We start from the raw sequence: 14,210 nt of genomic DNA, 5'->3' as shown, positions 1-14,210 counted from the left end.
TAAACCAAAAGCCCAATTCATGGTATCATTCAAAGTCTAAAGATAAATTATTATCAAAGATTTAATGAATAAATCCTCTACTACCAATCTCAAATGAAACAAAATCATAAAATTATCTTGAAAATCTAAAAATGAAAATGCTAAAAAGACTACCAAAACTACCAAAAGAGGTCCTTGTCCTTGACTTCCATTTCTTGGTATGTAAGAAACAGAGACTCTAGTAGTCTAGAAGAAAATTGCCAAATCAGAAACTCCACCAGCCTTTTCAATCCAAGGAACATTGAGAGACAATTTTCCATCACTCAACCACTCAAAAGCCACTTCAGAACCATTCAATTGGCACTTCTTTGGTGATTCATTTGAATAAGCAAGGAAATTCCCACCACCTTTAACCTTAATCTTAGCACAACTTTCAACATATTCCAAATCAAGAATTGTTCCACCACTGTTGAACATGTTTGCCAATCCGATTGGTGCATATTTGATGCTGCCACCTAGCTTTGTGACTGGAACAAAACTGTATAACTCAAAGGTAGATGGTTGAATGATAAATTTGATTGGTTCAGATTTTGGAGTCATCAAACAAAGTTCTTCAGCTTGATTCAAGTAGACTACGTACTCTTCAGCCTTGCCCAAATGTCCTGCTTCTTTCTTTTGATCCCATTCAACCTCAGTTACATGCACAGAACCAGATATGGGCTTGTAGCATTCAGGGAAGCCCCTGAATGTGTGCACTTTTGGGTCCCACCCTGACCCTTGACAGTTGAAAGCACCAATCACTCCTCCATACTGTTGAATATATGAACAATTTCTTTTATTAGATAAATATATAGTAACCTATAAAACAATGACAAGGACACCGAGGCCGACATAGCACTAACATAAATAAATATCGATAACAATTTAAGAAAATAAAAATAATTGAATGTAACACGTGCCATGTCGCATTGGTGTCGGACAACAATATGTATCGAACATCGGACGTATTATTAATTTGAAGTGGCGGTAGTAATAGACAAAGTATATATATATATATATATATATATATGGAAAATATTTTGTTAGACCCTGATATTGAATTTGATCTAAAAGATGTGTGAGTGAGAGAGAGAGAAGTACCTTGTTGAAGTTCCAAATTTTGAGAACAGTTTTTTGATCAAATAGAGGGTTTTTGAAAAGACAATCTCTAGTTGGAAGAGCGAAATGTGTACATCTGGGGATTGTACCATCAGGGAACACAAGCTTCTTAATCAAATCAAAGTCATGAGAGCCAACATTATCACTAAAATAAATTGGACCACCACAAATAGCTCTTGAACCTGCATGATATTTGGCACAAATATGGTCTGATTGGAACATGTCCCAATCAGGTTGAATCATTTGTCCCATCCATAAGCTATTGTAGGAACAATGAATCATGTGTAGCCCTTGTAACCAAAAAGCTCCCATTGGGTCATCTTCAGGACCATTGACCCAAAAGTCATCCCCTACAAAACACAAAAATTGTACCTTTTTTGTTAATAACATTTTTTTTGCTTGCATATATGTGTGTGAATGAAAAAATAGAAATAAAAATTCATTGATCATGTGCTTGTACACTGACCAGCTCTTCCCATGGAAACTTGCTTTGTTCCAAGAAAGAAAAAGTCATTGCATTGCTGCATGCTAGCAATGATTCCACTTCCATTAAAATTCTTGGCAATGGATTTAGTCAACCCTTCATAGTAAGCTTTGGCAAGGTCAACTCTTCCTCCATATTCATCACACACATATTCAAGAGTCTGCATACCAATAATAAAATTAATTATTATTATTATTTGGCCACAACAAATACTACCACAGTCATAATCGGTATTCAATATTGCTTGATCCAGTGCTAATAAATAGTATAAGTTTACCTCAGTTAAATAAATAATAAGAAAATAGTATGACAATAATTGTAGGTGAAAGACTTTGTCCCTGAACTACCCATATTTCTCTATCATAATAACATGGTATAAAAAATTGCAAAGCAACTCATATTAGTTACATGGATAACAATTTCACCTTTTTCATTGAAGATACACGACGGTTAATTGTCATAGAACCAAAACTAACTTTGAAACATTCATCTTATTTTATAAGAGTAGATTCTACAATGTCCCAAGATTTGTGTATCAAACAAGATAGTTTAGGAATATCCTTTAACAAATTTTAAAGTTTTAGAGATAGTATTATAAAAAAAAATGGACATAATTGGTAAAAAAAATAGACATAATTGGTAAATGGCACGGTAATAAAGGCATGAATATAGAAACAATAATACAATTTGAACGTGAAGAGATACAATTTGTCATAATTTTTTACATAAAACAAAATAAAATTGCAATGTATATATAAGACTAACCATGAAAAGGAAAATAACCAATTCTAAATACATTCATATATACAACTTTATATGCAATGTTATTAGGTCCTAATGCACCTACTTATTCTTGGCATGTAAGCAACTCATTTTAAAAAACAAAGTCTAAACAGAAACTTGTATTTCTAATAACACTATGTAAAGGAAAATAAAATTAAAAAACTTACATGCATGACATCAACTTTGACTCCTGTGATACCAGATTCAGCAAGATAAGAGTGCATGGAATCATAAAAGTCAATGGCTTGATTAGGATGAACTAGCCCAATTGCACCTTTGACAATGTTAACCACAGCAAGATCTTCCATTGTTCCATCAAGGCCAGGTGAAAGTTTGCATGGAATAATTTTGGAACTTAGGTGTGTGGTTTCAGGCCTCACACCACCCCAAGCACCACAAAGTGCATGCCAAACATAAATATCATCCAAACCTTTGAACTTAGTCCTAAGGTCCCTTGTGAAAGCCTTCAATCCATACTCTTTATCACTTTTTGGAACACTATGACTTTGTTCTCCACCAAAGAGATCATCAATTTCTCTTGTTACTTTTTTGATATTTGACTCAATCTCAGCCAAATCAGAACTTTTGGATAAGATAGCATCCTCTTTTTTCTTCTCCAATTTCTCATATTCAATTCCCTTTGAAATCAACTCATGAAACTTCTTTGGATTATAAGTAGGTGCATTAGGACCTAATAACAATCCACTTTCATATTTCTTGAATTTGTCACCTTCATCAAGCCTATGAAGTCTTCCAGTCATTTGTTGACCACCAAGAATAAGATTCTTAGCATTCTCATTTGGATCACAACCATCCAAACTAATACTTTGCCATCCATCATCAATGATAACAAACCTAGGCTCGACACCACCTTTCGAAAACTCATCAAGACCATGAAAAACACCAATAGGACCAACACTTAAATAGAAAGCATCCCATGTACACCAACCAAATTTATCAACCAAATTTGGAAGTGTTTTCTCTTCCAAAAGCCTAAAAGTGTTGAGATGAACCCTAATAGCACTATAAGCTTCATTCATCAAAGTATAAGAATTTTCACTCACATGAACATAAGCAATAGCATTGAAACTCAATGCTTTCACTTGTGTTGAACCACTTTCAGCACAAATCATGACATGATCATCAGAACCAGGGTGAAGTGCAGACCTAAAACTTTTTTCAATGATAGGAATGACAACAACATAGGATTTGATTTCAGGAATATCAATGAGAAACCATTGAGTTTCCATTTGTAAATCAGATCCAGAATTTCCTATCCATTGACTAGACCACCAAGTTTTGAACCTAAAAATACTAACAAAGTCTTTTCCATTGAAACTTCCTAAAGAGTTCATCAATCTATCAGAAGGTGTTTCTTGGGAGAATCCAAAGAAACCACATTTGTGAGAAAAATCATGAACACGTTGAACAAGTGAAGGTGGTGCATTTGATTCAGAGGTTTTGCATATAGAAGAGAAAGAACTAAAAGAAACATTGTTAGGAACATCATGGAACAAAGGAACACCTTTCACAGTAAATGTTCCCTCAGATAAATCAAATAAAGACTCAGTTTTGACAAGATCAAGGGTTGTGGAATTCACTGGATGATTGGGAGGAGCCATGGAAAAACAATGAACAAGAACAGAGGAAAAACAGAGTACGAAAAACAGAGGAAGAAATAGGGTTCAGTGGAGTGAAAAGTTTTACTATATGATGGGGTATATATACTAAAATTCTTACTTGTTTTCTTCTAGAAAAAAGAAAAACGTTTTGGTCTAAAAAGGGAAAGAAAATTAATCCAATTTATTACAATTTGATCCGAGAATAACAAATAAAAAATGTACTGATTAGAAAGCATGTTTTCTTGTAGAAAAAGAAAAACGTTTTAGACTAAAAAAGGAAAGAAAATTAATCCAGTATATTACAATTTTATACGAGAATAATAAATGAAAAAAGTGCCATTTAGAAAGGAGTAATGATATTTTGACATCCATTTGGTGACAACTTTGTTGACAACCTTGTTTTTCTCAATTCTTATTGGTCAAAAACAATGAAGAGAGAAAAAGGAAGAGAGAGGATAACAACATCATGTGAGTATGAGAGAGAAAGTTGTCCAAAAGTTGTAAAAAGTGGTTGTCAAAATATCATTTCTCTTTAGAAAGCTTGTTTCTTGTAGAAAATGAAATGAAAAACGTTTTAGTCTAAAAAAGGAAATGAAATTAATCCAATCTACTACAATTTATCCGAAAATAATAAATAATAAAGGTACCAATTTTTTTTTGACAGTCAATAAAAGTACCAATTAGAAAGCTAGGTTTCATGTGTGTAACAAAAAAAAAAGTTTGTTTTCATGTGAAAAAAGAAAAACGTTTTAGTCTAAAAAAGGAAATAAAAGTAATCCAATTTATCACAATTTAATCCGAGAATAATATTAAAAGTGCTGATTTTTTTTTAAAGAATAAAAAGTGCTGATTAGAAAGCTTATTTTCTTGTAGAAAAAGAAAAACATTTTAGTCCGAAAAAGGATAGAAAATTAATCCAAGTTATTATAGTTTAATCCGAGAATAATAAACAAAAAAGAAATTTGAAAATTTTTAAGGATTGCTTCTGAAAAAAAATTATCTAAGGATTGATTTTGTTCTAAAATCGAAGGAAATAATTATTGTAAAAAATTGAAAAAAAATAACAAATTTTTTTTATAGACGAAATGACAAATAACATAAATAAGACATTGATTTTGTCATATTTATCGGTTGAATTATGACTTATTGAAAGAAAAATAAAATATATATATATATATATATATATATATATTTGTAAAAAAAAACAATTTATATACATAAATACGGCATTGATTTTCAATATTTTCTTTTACACGTCAATCCTAAAAAAGGTTTGTTCCATGAAAAGTGCTATGAATATTTTTTTCTTTTTGATACTCTCAAATATTCACTCGTGTTTGATGAACTATGTGTGAGTCTCACACATTAAAAATAAATCTCACATAAATACTGAGATTCACATAGATTTCACCTAATAAAAAGTCAATATTGAATTTCTCCTTCAATAAAAATATTCTTAAAATGTGCAGCATCCTATTAGGATTAAGGGCATTTAGTCAACGTAAAAAAAATCAGATTATGTATTTTTGAATATAATCTTTTTCAAATATTCTAATAAAAATTGTGCATGCGTAAAATAAGTATTAGCAACTTTAACTAAAAGAAAATATTAGCAATTACGGTTTTCGGTGCAGTTTGTTTTAATTTTGAGGTTAAAAGTTATCTGAATTTCAAGATTAAAAAAATGTGGTTTAGATTTGTTTCATTTGACATTTTAAAAAACCAAACCATACTAAACCAAACCAATGTGGTTTGATTGGTTCGGTTTTTTGTGAGACAACACATAAGCGCGGCAAGTTAGAGTAATGTATAGTTAATTGGAAAAAGAAAGAAAGAGAAAAGGTGGGGCTTATTGAATGTTTGGTGGGTTGAGAGTGTGTTTCTCTAAGTTTGCGATTCGAGTGGCTAAACAAAAACCGTAAACTAAATCAAATCGCGTGGTTAAGTAAAAAGTTGCTCGAACACTTCTAAACCAAACATGGTTTTTGTAGTTTTTAATTGAATTGGTTTGGTTTACGAGTTTTCTTCTATTTGGTTGTTTTGGTTTTAAACACTCCATAATAGTTGCCGGTTTAATTTTTGCAACATAAATAGATAGGCAATTGACAATCATGAGAAATGTTTAGAACATTCACTTTCTAACACTTTGTTGAACCTCATTTTTTTTGTTGGATTAAACTCATGTAGGTTTCACCACTATATGTGGAATCTTTTACTAAAGTGTATGATTCATATAAGTTTCATCTAATAAAGAGTGAATGTTAGAGAAAGTATTTGAATTAGAGTGTTCATAGCACTCATCATTATATATATATATATATAAAATTCTGTAAGAAGCTGAATTATGGAACACAAACGAATATTAAACAAATTACAATATATTTTTTTAAGAGATTGGTCTAAAGGTAAAAAAATTAATAGAATATTCAAAATTCTCAAAAAAAAAAAAAAACAAAGATAGAGGTGTGTCAAAATTCAAAAATACAAGATACAAAGGAACAATAAATCACACTAGCCGACAAAAATACATAATAGTACCCCCTAAATAAATCACCAAACCATGGTTTAGGCCCCTTTTATAAAATAAATACAAGCAAGAGATTGAGTGCATCGTTTGTTTAATCAATAGCATAATAATAAAATGAAAAATACCAAGTGTTCTTGGATTGGAGTACTTGTAACATTCTTCAATAGATGAATAGCATTGAACTCTTCTTTACAAAAATAATGTCATTACGAAGTCTAAATAGCCCCAAAGGAAGCCAACCAAATCAAGGCATTATCCCACATACCACAAAACTGGGCATCATAAAAAAAGATGAATTGATTCTTCAAAACCACACCCACCTACATATACATGTGATTCATTACATCTTTTGTTGGTGGACGTTTTGCAACGAGCACCAAGAAAGTATTAAAATCTTCAACGGTGCTTGTTTGTTCGGCAAATATACGTGTATTAACTAGGATTATAATTTTATATACATCTTTGACCAAGTACTAGAGGAGTGTGTATCAACACCCACATCTCCTTCTCTGCTCATGACTTTGAATTTCGAAAAAACTACCTCGCCTAGTCATTGAGACGAGGTCAAGTCATTGTTATGTTGAGTAAAACTAACAACCCCTTCAAGTTCTAACCAACAAACTCAAGAAGCAAATAAAAAAACCCTCAACAAGTTCTAGCAATAAAATGTTACTTCACAGAAGGCAGTTAATAAAAACAAAAACTAATGAGGATAACAAAACCAGATCTTAATTGAGTTGATCTGGTTTTGGTTTTACTAAAACAATATATTTTATTTTGACACAAATCCGGAAGAAGAAAAAAAAAACACCATTTGGAAGTTTTTTTTACCAGAAGAATTTGACCCTGGTAGATAGAAAAAGGTGTATCATCAATCCATTTAAACAAGAATTTGACCCTGTCTTTACTATGTTGTCTAATACAAATTCAGAACTAATTTCTTAAAGCAGCAAAAACATAATGAACAAATAATTCAATCAAATTGGTATAGTAAGAGATTTATTAGTCAACACAATAACTATTATTATTATGTTTGACATAATAGTAACTGCAGGTTGGCATAATCTACTAATAAGAAAAATGTTGATACTCCATAAGGGTTCGATCTTGTCAAACCAAAATCAAATGTGTAGGCAGAGAAAACACATCACAATAAAATTGAGAAGAGATGTCAACCAAAAGCCCAGTTCATATCATTCAGGTCTAAAGATAAATTATTGTCAAATATCCTCTACGAAGAATCTCAATTGAAATAAAATCATAAAATTGTCTAGAAGCTAAAAATGAAAATGGAAATGCTAAAATAACTACCAAAACATGTCCTTGAATCTCTACATATCAGCCCACCAATAACTTATCTGGCAAAAATAAAATATGATTCTGATAAATCAAAATTGTATACGACCCCAAAATAATAATAGCTTATCAAGCACAAAAACGCGGCTCACATATGAGACGATGCATCATATCTACCACTGCAGCTGAAATTACTTCATTCGTTCAATGACAATGAACCAAGCTGATCACCAACTTCAGATCCCGATGCAGCTTCATGAAGGACCTGCAATGCCTCAGAGACCTTTATTTTTAGGGCATCGGGAGATTCAATAAGATGAATCACTTCGGATTGGTCCATTTCAAGCAACATCCCTGTCACCTTTGCAGTATGTTGGTTTGGTGTAAGACAGTCCACAAGGGGATATAGATGTTCACCGAGCATCTGATAATTTCAATTGGTACATACCGAAAAATTACATTTCTCACACATGAGTTTTATAAATTAACTGATACAAAGGTAACTACAAATTAAATTATCTACATATGTTATTGATATAGCTTCCAAGAAAAAATAGAAAACAAGTATAATGTAATTTTAGTCCTTAGTTAGTAATGTACCTCAATTTGATCCGTGTTTAAATTATGCATATGATTTTATCATTTAAATTACTAAACAAATATTATGCTAGACCCTACCATAAATGGCAAAAGGAGTAACATGAAGTGTTTGAATAATTTAATTAAAGGGTTAAAATTGTGAGGCAAGTAAATTTTCAGAGATCAGAATACCAATTTACTCTAAGGAAACAATCTACAGTTCCTACATGTAAAAATACCAAATGCAACTTATACATACCATGCGCTGATTGTCTGGGGTAGCAGAAGCTAAAGCAGAGGCAAGTGATGTAGACCCTGGACGCTGATTATCAATAGGAGCAGCAGAAACTCCAGAACCATCAAATGTCATCGGCAACATTGGACCTGCTAGATCCATGCCATTTCGATTGTTGGCCATATATCTATACCCTTGGTTGGAGTTACGATGCAACATCTGCTTTCAATATATATGTTTTTAATGCGATAAAACAAGTCATTATAAAAAGCTCAAAATTTAAATTTAAGTAATAATTACTTGATTCTGCTGCACATGTTGGAGGTTTCCATTTCGTCGAGCACCTATCCGTTGCCCATTTTGACCCTGTCTTTGGAGCTGATATGGCATAACAAAATTCGGAGCAACACCAGGCCGCATTCCAGGCAAGATCTGCTGCTGGAAACCAAATCCAGCAGGCTGAGGTGGTATGAAGCCAGGTGTGCCTTGACCGTAATACAACTGCTGAGGGGCAAGTCTTGGTGCCCCTGGATGGTACCCAGGAAGCCCTGCAGCCAGCGGTGCCATTCCACCAGGGGAACGGATTTGAGCAAAATGTGCCTACAGAGAAAATAACTTGTTAAGCCACCCATTGATTTTATGAATAAACTCCAAAACACAGTCAACCGACCATGAGAACTGTGAAAGTAAATAAATGTTTAAAGGGAAACGGGTTATGTCTAAAACATCAACCATGAGGATTCATAAAGGAATGTCAAATAGCAGAACTCAAATAAATTGTACACAAAAAAGATGAGCATTTAAAAAAACTAGATACAAGTCATACAACATACCAATTATAAGCAAAAATGAATATTTCAACAAAGCAAAAATGAAGAAGTGTTATATATTACAAAGCAAAAATGAATATTTCAACAAAGGCAGTCAAAGCAAATCCACTAATTATAAGCTATAGCCAGTCAGCTACTTAATAATGAAGTAAGTATTGAAATCATATGTGCATAATGATGTTAAAGAAGAGCATCACCTGCAACTGAGCCTTCCTCTCTTCTTTGCGCTGAGCCACAGCAACAAACAAAGGCTTTCTTCCCACCAACTTTCCATTCATTTCATTCAACTGGACAAACAACAATAGAAAGCTTAAGAATCGATTATGAAAATAAACATGTAGCTCAGCCACGCTTCTTTGAATACTTACCGCTTTATTTGCTTCCTCGGGAGTAGAAAAGGCCACGAAACCAGAACCCTTGCTATGACCATGTGAATCCAACATCACCTAATAATGCAACATATAATTTCATTGATTAAAATAATATCAATAAAATTGACCAGTAAAAAAGGTATGTTGGAAGTATATAATGCACACAAAAAAGGACATAGTTGCGCATGTTCACAAACAAATAAATATATGCAGAGAGACGGTCAATAAAAATAATCTTTAACATACCCTGCAAGATGTTACAGTTCCAAACTCAGAAAATAGATCTTTCAACTTTTCTTCATTAAAATCGTCATCAAGATTTTTCAGGTACAAATTAGCCCCTTGCAATTTCTCATATCTGTTAATTCTTTCCTGCTCGAACTTGGCTTTCAACTCATGCTCTCTTTCTGCTTTCCTCTGAGCCCTCCCCACAAATAAAACCTTGTCATCATTGATAGCAGTTCCATTTAACTTCTCAACTGCAGCAGCAGCTGAATCTGGACTTTGAAAATTCACAAAACCAAAGCATCTAGATTTCCCATTTGCATCTTTCATGACTGTTGCACTAGTTATCTTGCCAAAGGGGCCAAAAAGTTGTTTCAAGTCCTCATCAGTTGATGCTTCAGAAAGATTTTTCACATACACATTAGTGAACTTGGGCGATCCATTTGTCCTAACCCTTTCCTGGTGGCGAACAAAAAACCCAACATAGACTTGTTTATCATTTATCAACATGCCATCCAACTGTTTGATGGCACTCTTTGCAGCTTCTTCATTGTCAAACTGAACAAAGCCATACCCTTTTGACTGACCATTACTGTCAAGAGCCACCTTACAAGAAAGTACAGGGCCAAACGCAGCAAAAGTGTCATGCAACGCCTTGTGATCAATTGATGTGTCCAGGTTCTTAATGAACACATTGCCCGATCCACTTTTCCGAACACTTGGATCACGTTGAGAAAACATGATACGAATAGGTTTCCCATTCAGAGGAGTGAAGTTGAGAAGTTCCTTTGCATTGGCCGCTGAAAAATCAAGAAACAAAAATAGGATCAACAATGCATATCAACCATAAGATATTTTTAATAACTACCAAAACCTATGATAACAACAGTCCATCCATATATTAATTATTATGGATGTAAAATGAGAATAAACAGTACATCACAGTTCAGAAGAAGAAATTTGTGCACAGATTTTGTGGTTTCTTCAATGTGACAAAGCCGTCAAATAATACAAATTAATACAATGACCAACCTAATACCCCCAACATTAATATGCCGTTAAAATAAATACATAAAAATGGGTTGGTATAATTAATTAATAGATACAACTATAAACAAGGACAACATCAACCTTCATCCTTACAATTGTTCATCTGGATTTCACATTCAACATACATAAGTTATGATATGAATAATGAATCTCGGAATACATCTAATAAGTCATTCTATATAGGTAAAACAAAACATCAACAACTACCCAACACTTAGCTTTGTACAATGTACAAGAATCTTTGTAGCATCGAAGGCATGTTCAATGTTATCAATTGCACCGACACTTCTTATTGAAGACGTGTCCCAGTGTCTGACATGTGTAGTATCCGATACTGACACTTGTGATTACATTGATTTATATCATTTTCTTAAAATTTTATGGTGTTATGTATTTGTGTCGATGTTATGTCCGGTGTCTGTCCGATACATGTTAGTGTCCAACATGACACATGATCACAATGACTTATGTTCCTTTCTCAAATTATCGGTGTGGATGTATTAGTATTTGTGTCGTGTTTATGCTTCATAAATGAAATTGATGATAATTACGATGATAACAACACGTAGATGATTAATTACGATGAAATCGACATGCAAAAACCAAATTACAACACATAGATGATTAATTACGACGAAATCGACATGCAAAAACCAAATTAACAAGAAACAGTTAACAAATATCAGTATCAAATAAAAGATCAAACAAATTAATTTCGAAAAATAAAAACTCACCATCCTGAGCATTGGTGAAGTTGACATAAGCGTAACCAAGAGAGGATCGCCTAGTCTGATCCCTACAGACCCTAATTGAAACAACCTGAGCGACTTGGCTAAACAGATCAAAAAGTTGTCCTTCGTTCACACTCCCTTCGAGATCGCCAACGTAAAGTGACGCATTCACGAACGGTCCTCCGGTCAATGCTGCCGTCGCCGGAGCCACCACATTCGGAGACTGAACCATCGGTGATGAAATCGCAGCCATTCCGTTATTTCCCGTGAAAAATAACAGAAAATTGAAATGGCGAAAGTGAGAACGAGAACAGGGAACAAGAAGAAAGTGTAACTACAGTAACTGTGAGAGGAACAAATCAGAAAACAAACTCCTATTTTTTGTTTTTGAGAAATTATTATTTTTATTTATTTTTTGTTTTTTGTTTTTTCTGTTTTCCTTACCTCTGAAAATAAGGAACAGAGAGGACATGAAAATGGTTCGGGACGAGGAGTTTGAGTTTATATATGCCACCCATGCGTGCTGGAAAGTGAAAGTGCAATGTCGTTTTCGTTCTCATTTTCGCGTTTTGTCCTACGTATTTTGGTGGTCTTTTCGGAATGATGACTTGGCGCAACTTGTTTTGCGTGTTTTTTTATTTAAAATGTTATATATATTTTTTGTGGGGTAACCTCAGCGCCCAATTAAGACTAATTTTTTGAGTTTTATGGGATTCAATGAATAGCAAATTCATGTAACTTTTGTGCATAATTGCGAAGACTAATACCTCGAGTTTTATGAGATCTAAATGGGTGGGAAATTTAGTATCATCCGAGCGCAATTGCATAGATTAATACTCCCTCCGTTTCAAAATGAGTGTCGCTTTAGCCAAAAACATTTGTTTCAAAATGAATGTCGCTTTCAGTTTCCAATGCAATAATAACTTTTTCTTTTCAATTGTGCCCTCCAATTAATACTCTGCACACTACTTCCAACGTATTACTTTTAAAACTAACCAATAGTTAATAAGGATAATTTGGTAAAATAATCGTTCTCTTTCTTTTAATCATTACATTTCTTAATATGTGTGTAAACACCTAAAACGACACTCATTTTGAAACGGAGGGAGTATTTTTTTAAGAGTTTTAACATTGTTGCATATCCAAAGGTAGATTCGGACTCAGGACTTTGGTTAATCTAGAAAGAGACTCACGTCATCTCATCTAAGCGTCATTAGTAAAAGTGTTATATTTTATTTATGAGTAAAAATTCAATTTGATATATATTAATATTCTCGCAACTTAATAAAATCAAATTAGTCCTTGGTAATTTTCAACCAGTGACAAATTAGTTCTTATATCATAATGAATCGATGACTAATTTGTCTTTCATATAAAAATGTTAGGGAATAATTTTGGTATTATTTTTTGTAAATAATTAAATTGTGTTGAGAAAAAATTGTAAAAGATCAAATTGAGTCATTAATCTTTATTGAGTTTTATTAATTTGTATCTTAATAGCATACGGTAAGGATCTTAGAAGAAGTTTTACATTGAAAATACAATATAGGTAAATTTCCTTTTTGACTATGTATTTTTTAATTTACTAAAACATGGCCTATCAAACACAAGCTAGAACAGGTCAGAAACACAAACTAGAAATTTGCAAGGAAATACCACAAGATGCGTTTAAAATGGAACAATATTAAAAAGATTCATGGACAGGGAAGTTTGCCTGAAATGTTGATTTGTTTATGGACAAACAATCATTTAGATTCATGAACGTGTGAGGTGTTGTTACTACAATTCCTATATGCATAGAAATTGCAAACACATACATACACGTACACAGTGTATAAGAAAATTCTAGGTATTGTAAAATAATTCAGATAGTATTACTGTCTAGCAGTTGTGTTTCTCTGATTGTTGAATTTTCCACAAGTTCTTGTGTTGCAATTGTGTTTCTTTATTTTTCTATCTTATTTTTTCCCAACAAGTTTCTCCCACTTCAATGGGGTTCGCTTGTCAGTCTAATAGACCGTTTGCGAAGTTTGTTAGGCATGCTTAAATAGTTACTTGCATTTTTAAGGGTGGAAATAGGTTAGGATGACTAATAAGGACATACGACCTAACCTAAAATATAGAGTGCTCTATCGAGAGAGTAGATCACTTGTTTAAATTGCCTTCTAACTTGTTTTCCTATGTTTGAATCGCCTGATCTATTTAAAACAAACGAGCAACTTCAAAACAGAAACTAATCGAAAAACCACCTGTTATAAATCCAATAAAACTACCATAAAGTTAAAAATTACTTGGAAAATTTGGTCAAACCAGATCATGATAAATTGTATACTTTGCACC

The 14,210-nt window shown here is 32.9% G+C and overlaps 2 protein-coding genes across 2 annotated transcripts; both read right to left on the bottom strand.

Moving 5' to 3' along the window:
- Positions 1-4,114, bottom strand: LOC146958193 (stachyose synthase-like). The gene is made up of 4 exons (XM_085739766.1): positions 2,572-4,114; positions 1,604-1,781; positions 1,120-1,487; positions 1-789 (listed from the first exon to the last, which is right to left on the bottom strand). The coding sequence occupies exons 1-4, from the start codon at positions 4,024-4,026 to the stop codon at positions 226-228; spliced, it is 2,565 nt and encodes an 854-aa protein (XP_085595892.1). The 5' UTR covers positions 4,027-4,114; the 3' UTR covers positions 1-225.
- Positions 4,115-7,724: 3,610 nt separating this feature from the next.
- Positions 7,725-12,413, bottom strand: LOC146958192 (polyadenylate-binding protein 5-like). The gene is made up of 7 exons (XM_085739765.1): positions 11,874-12,413; positions 10,111-10,889; positions 9,862-9,939; positions 9,691-9,780; positions 8,964-9,263; positions 8,688-8,882; positions 7,725-8,273 (listed from the first exon to the last, which is right to left on the bottom strand). The coding sequence occupies exons 1-7, from the start codon at positions 12,121-12,123 to the stop codon at positions 8,046-8,048; spliced, it is 1,920 nt and encodes a 639-aa protein (XP_085595891.1). The 5' UTR covers positions 12,124-12,413; the 3' UTR covers positions 7,725-8,045.
- Positions 12,414-14,210: the final 1,797 nt, after the last annotated feature.

The sequence above is a fragment of the Medicago sativa genome, chromosome 1 (genome assembly GCF_051527215.1).
Source record: "Medicago sativa cultivar Bolivia chromosome 1, Bolivia_mono, whole genome shotgun sequence".
In the NCBI taxonomy this organism is placed as follows: domain Eukaryota; kingdom Viridiplantae; phylum Streptophyta; class Magnoliopsida; order Fabales; family Fabaceae; genus Medicago; species Medicago sativa.
The sequence above is the reverse complement of the archived record's forward strand: the minus strand, read 5'-3'. Positions and strand labels throughout refer to the sequence as shown.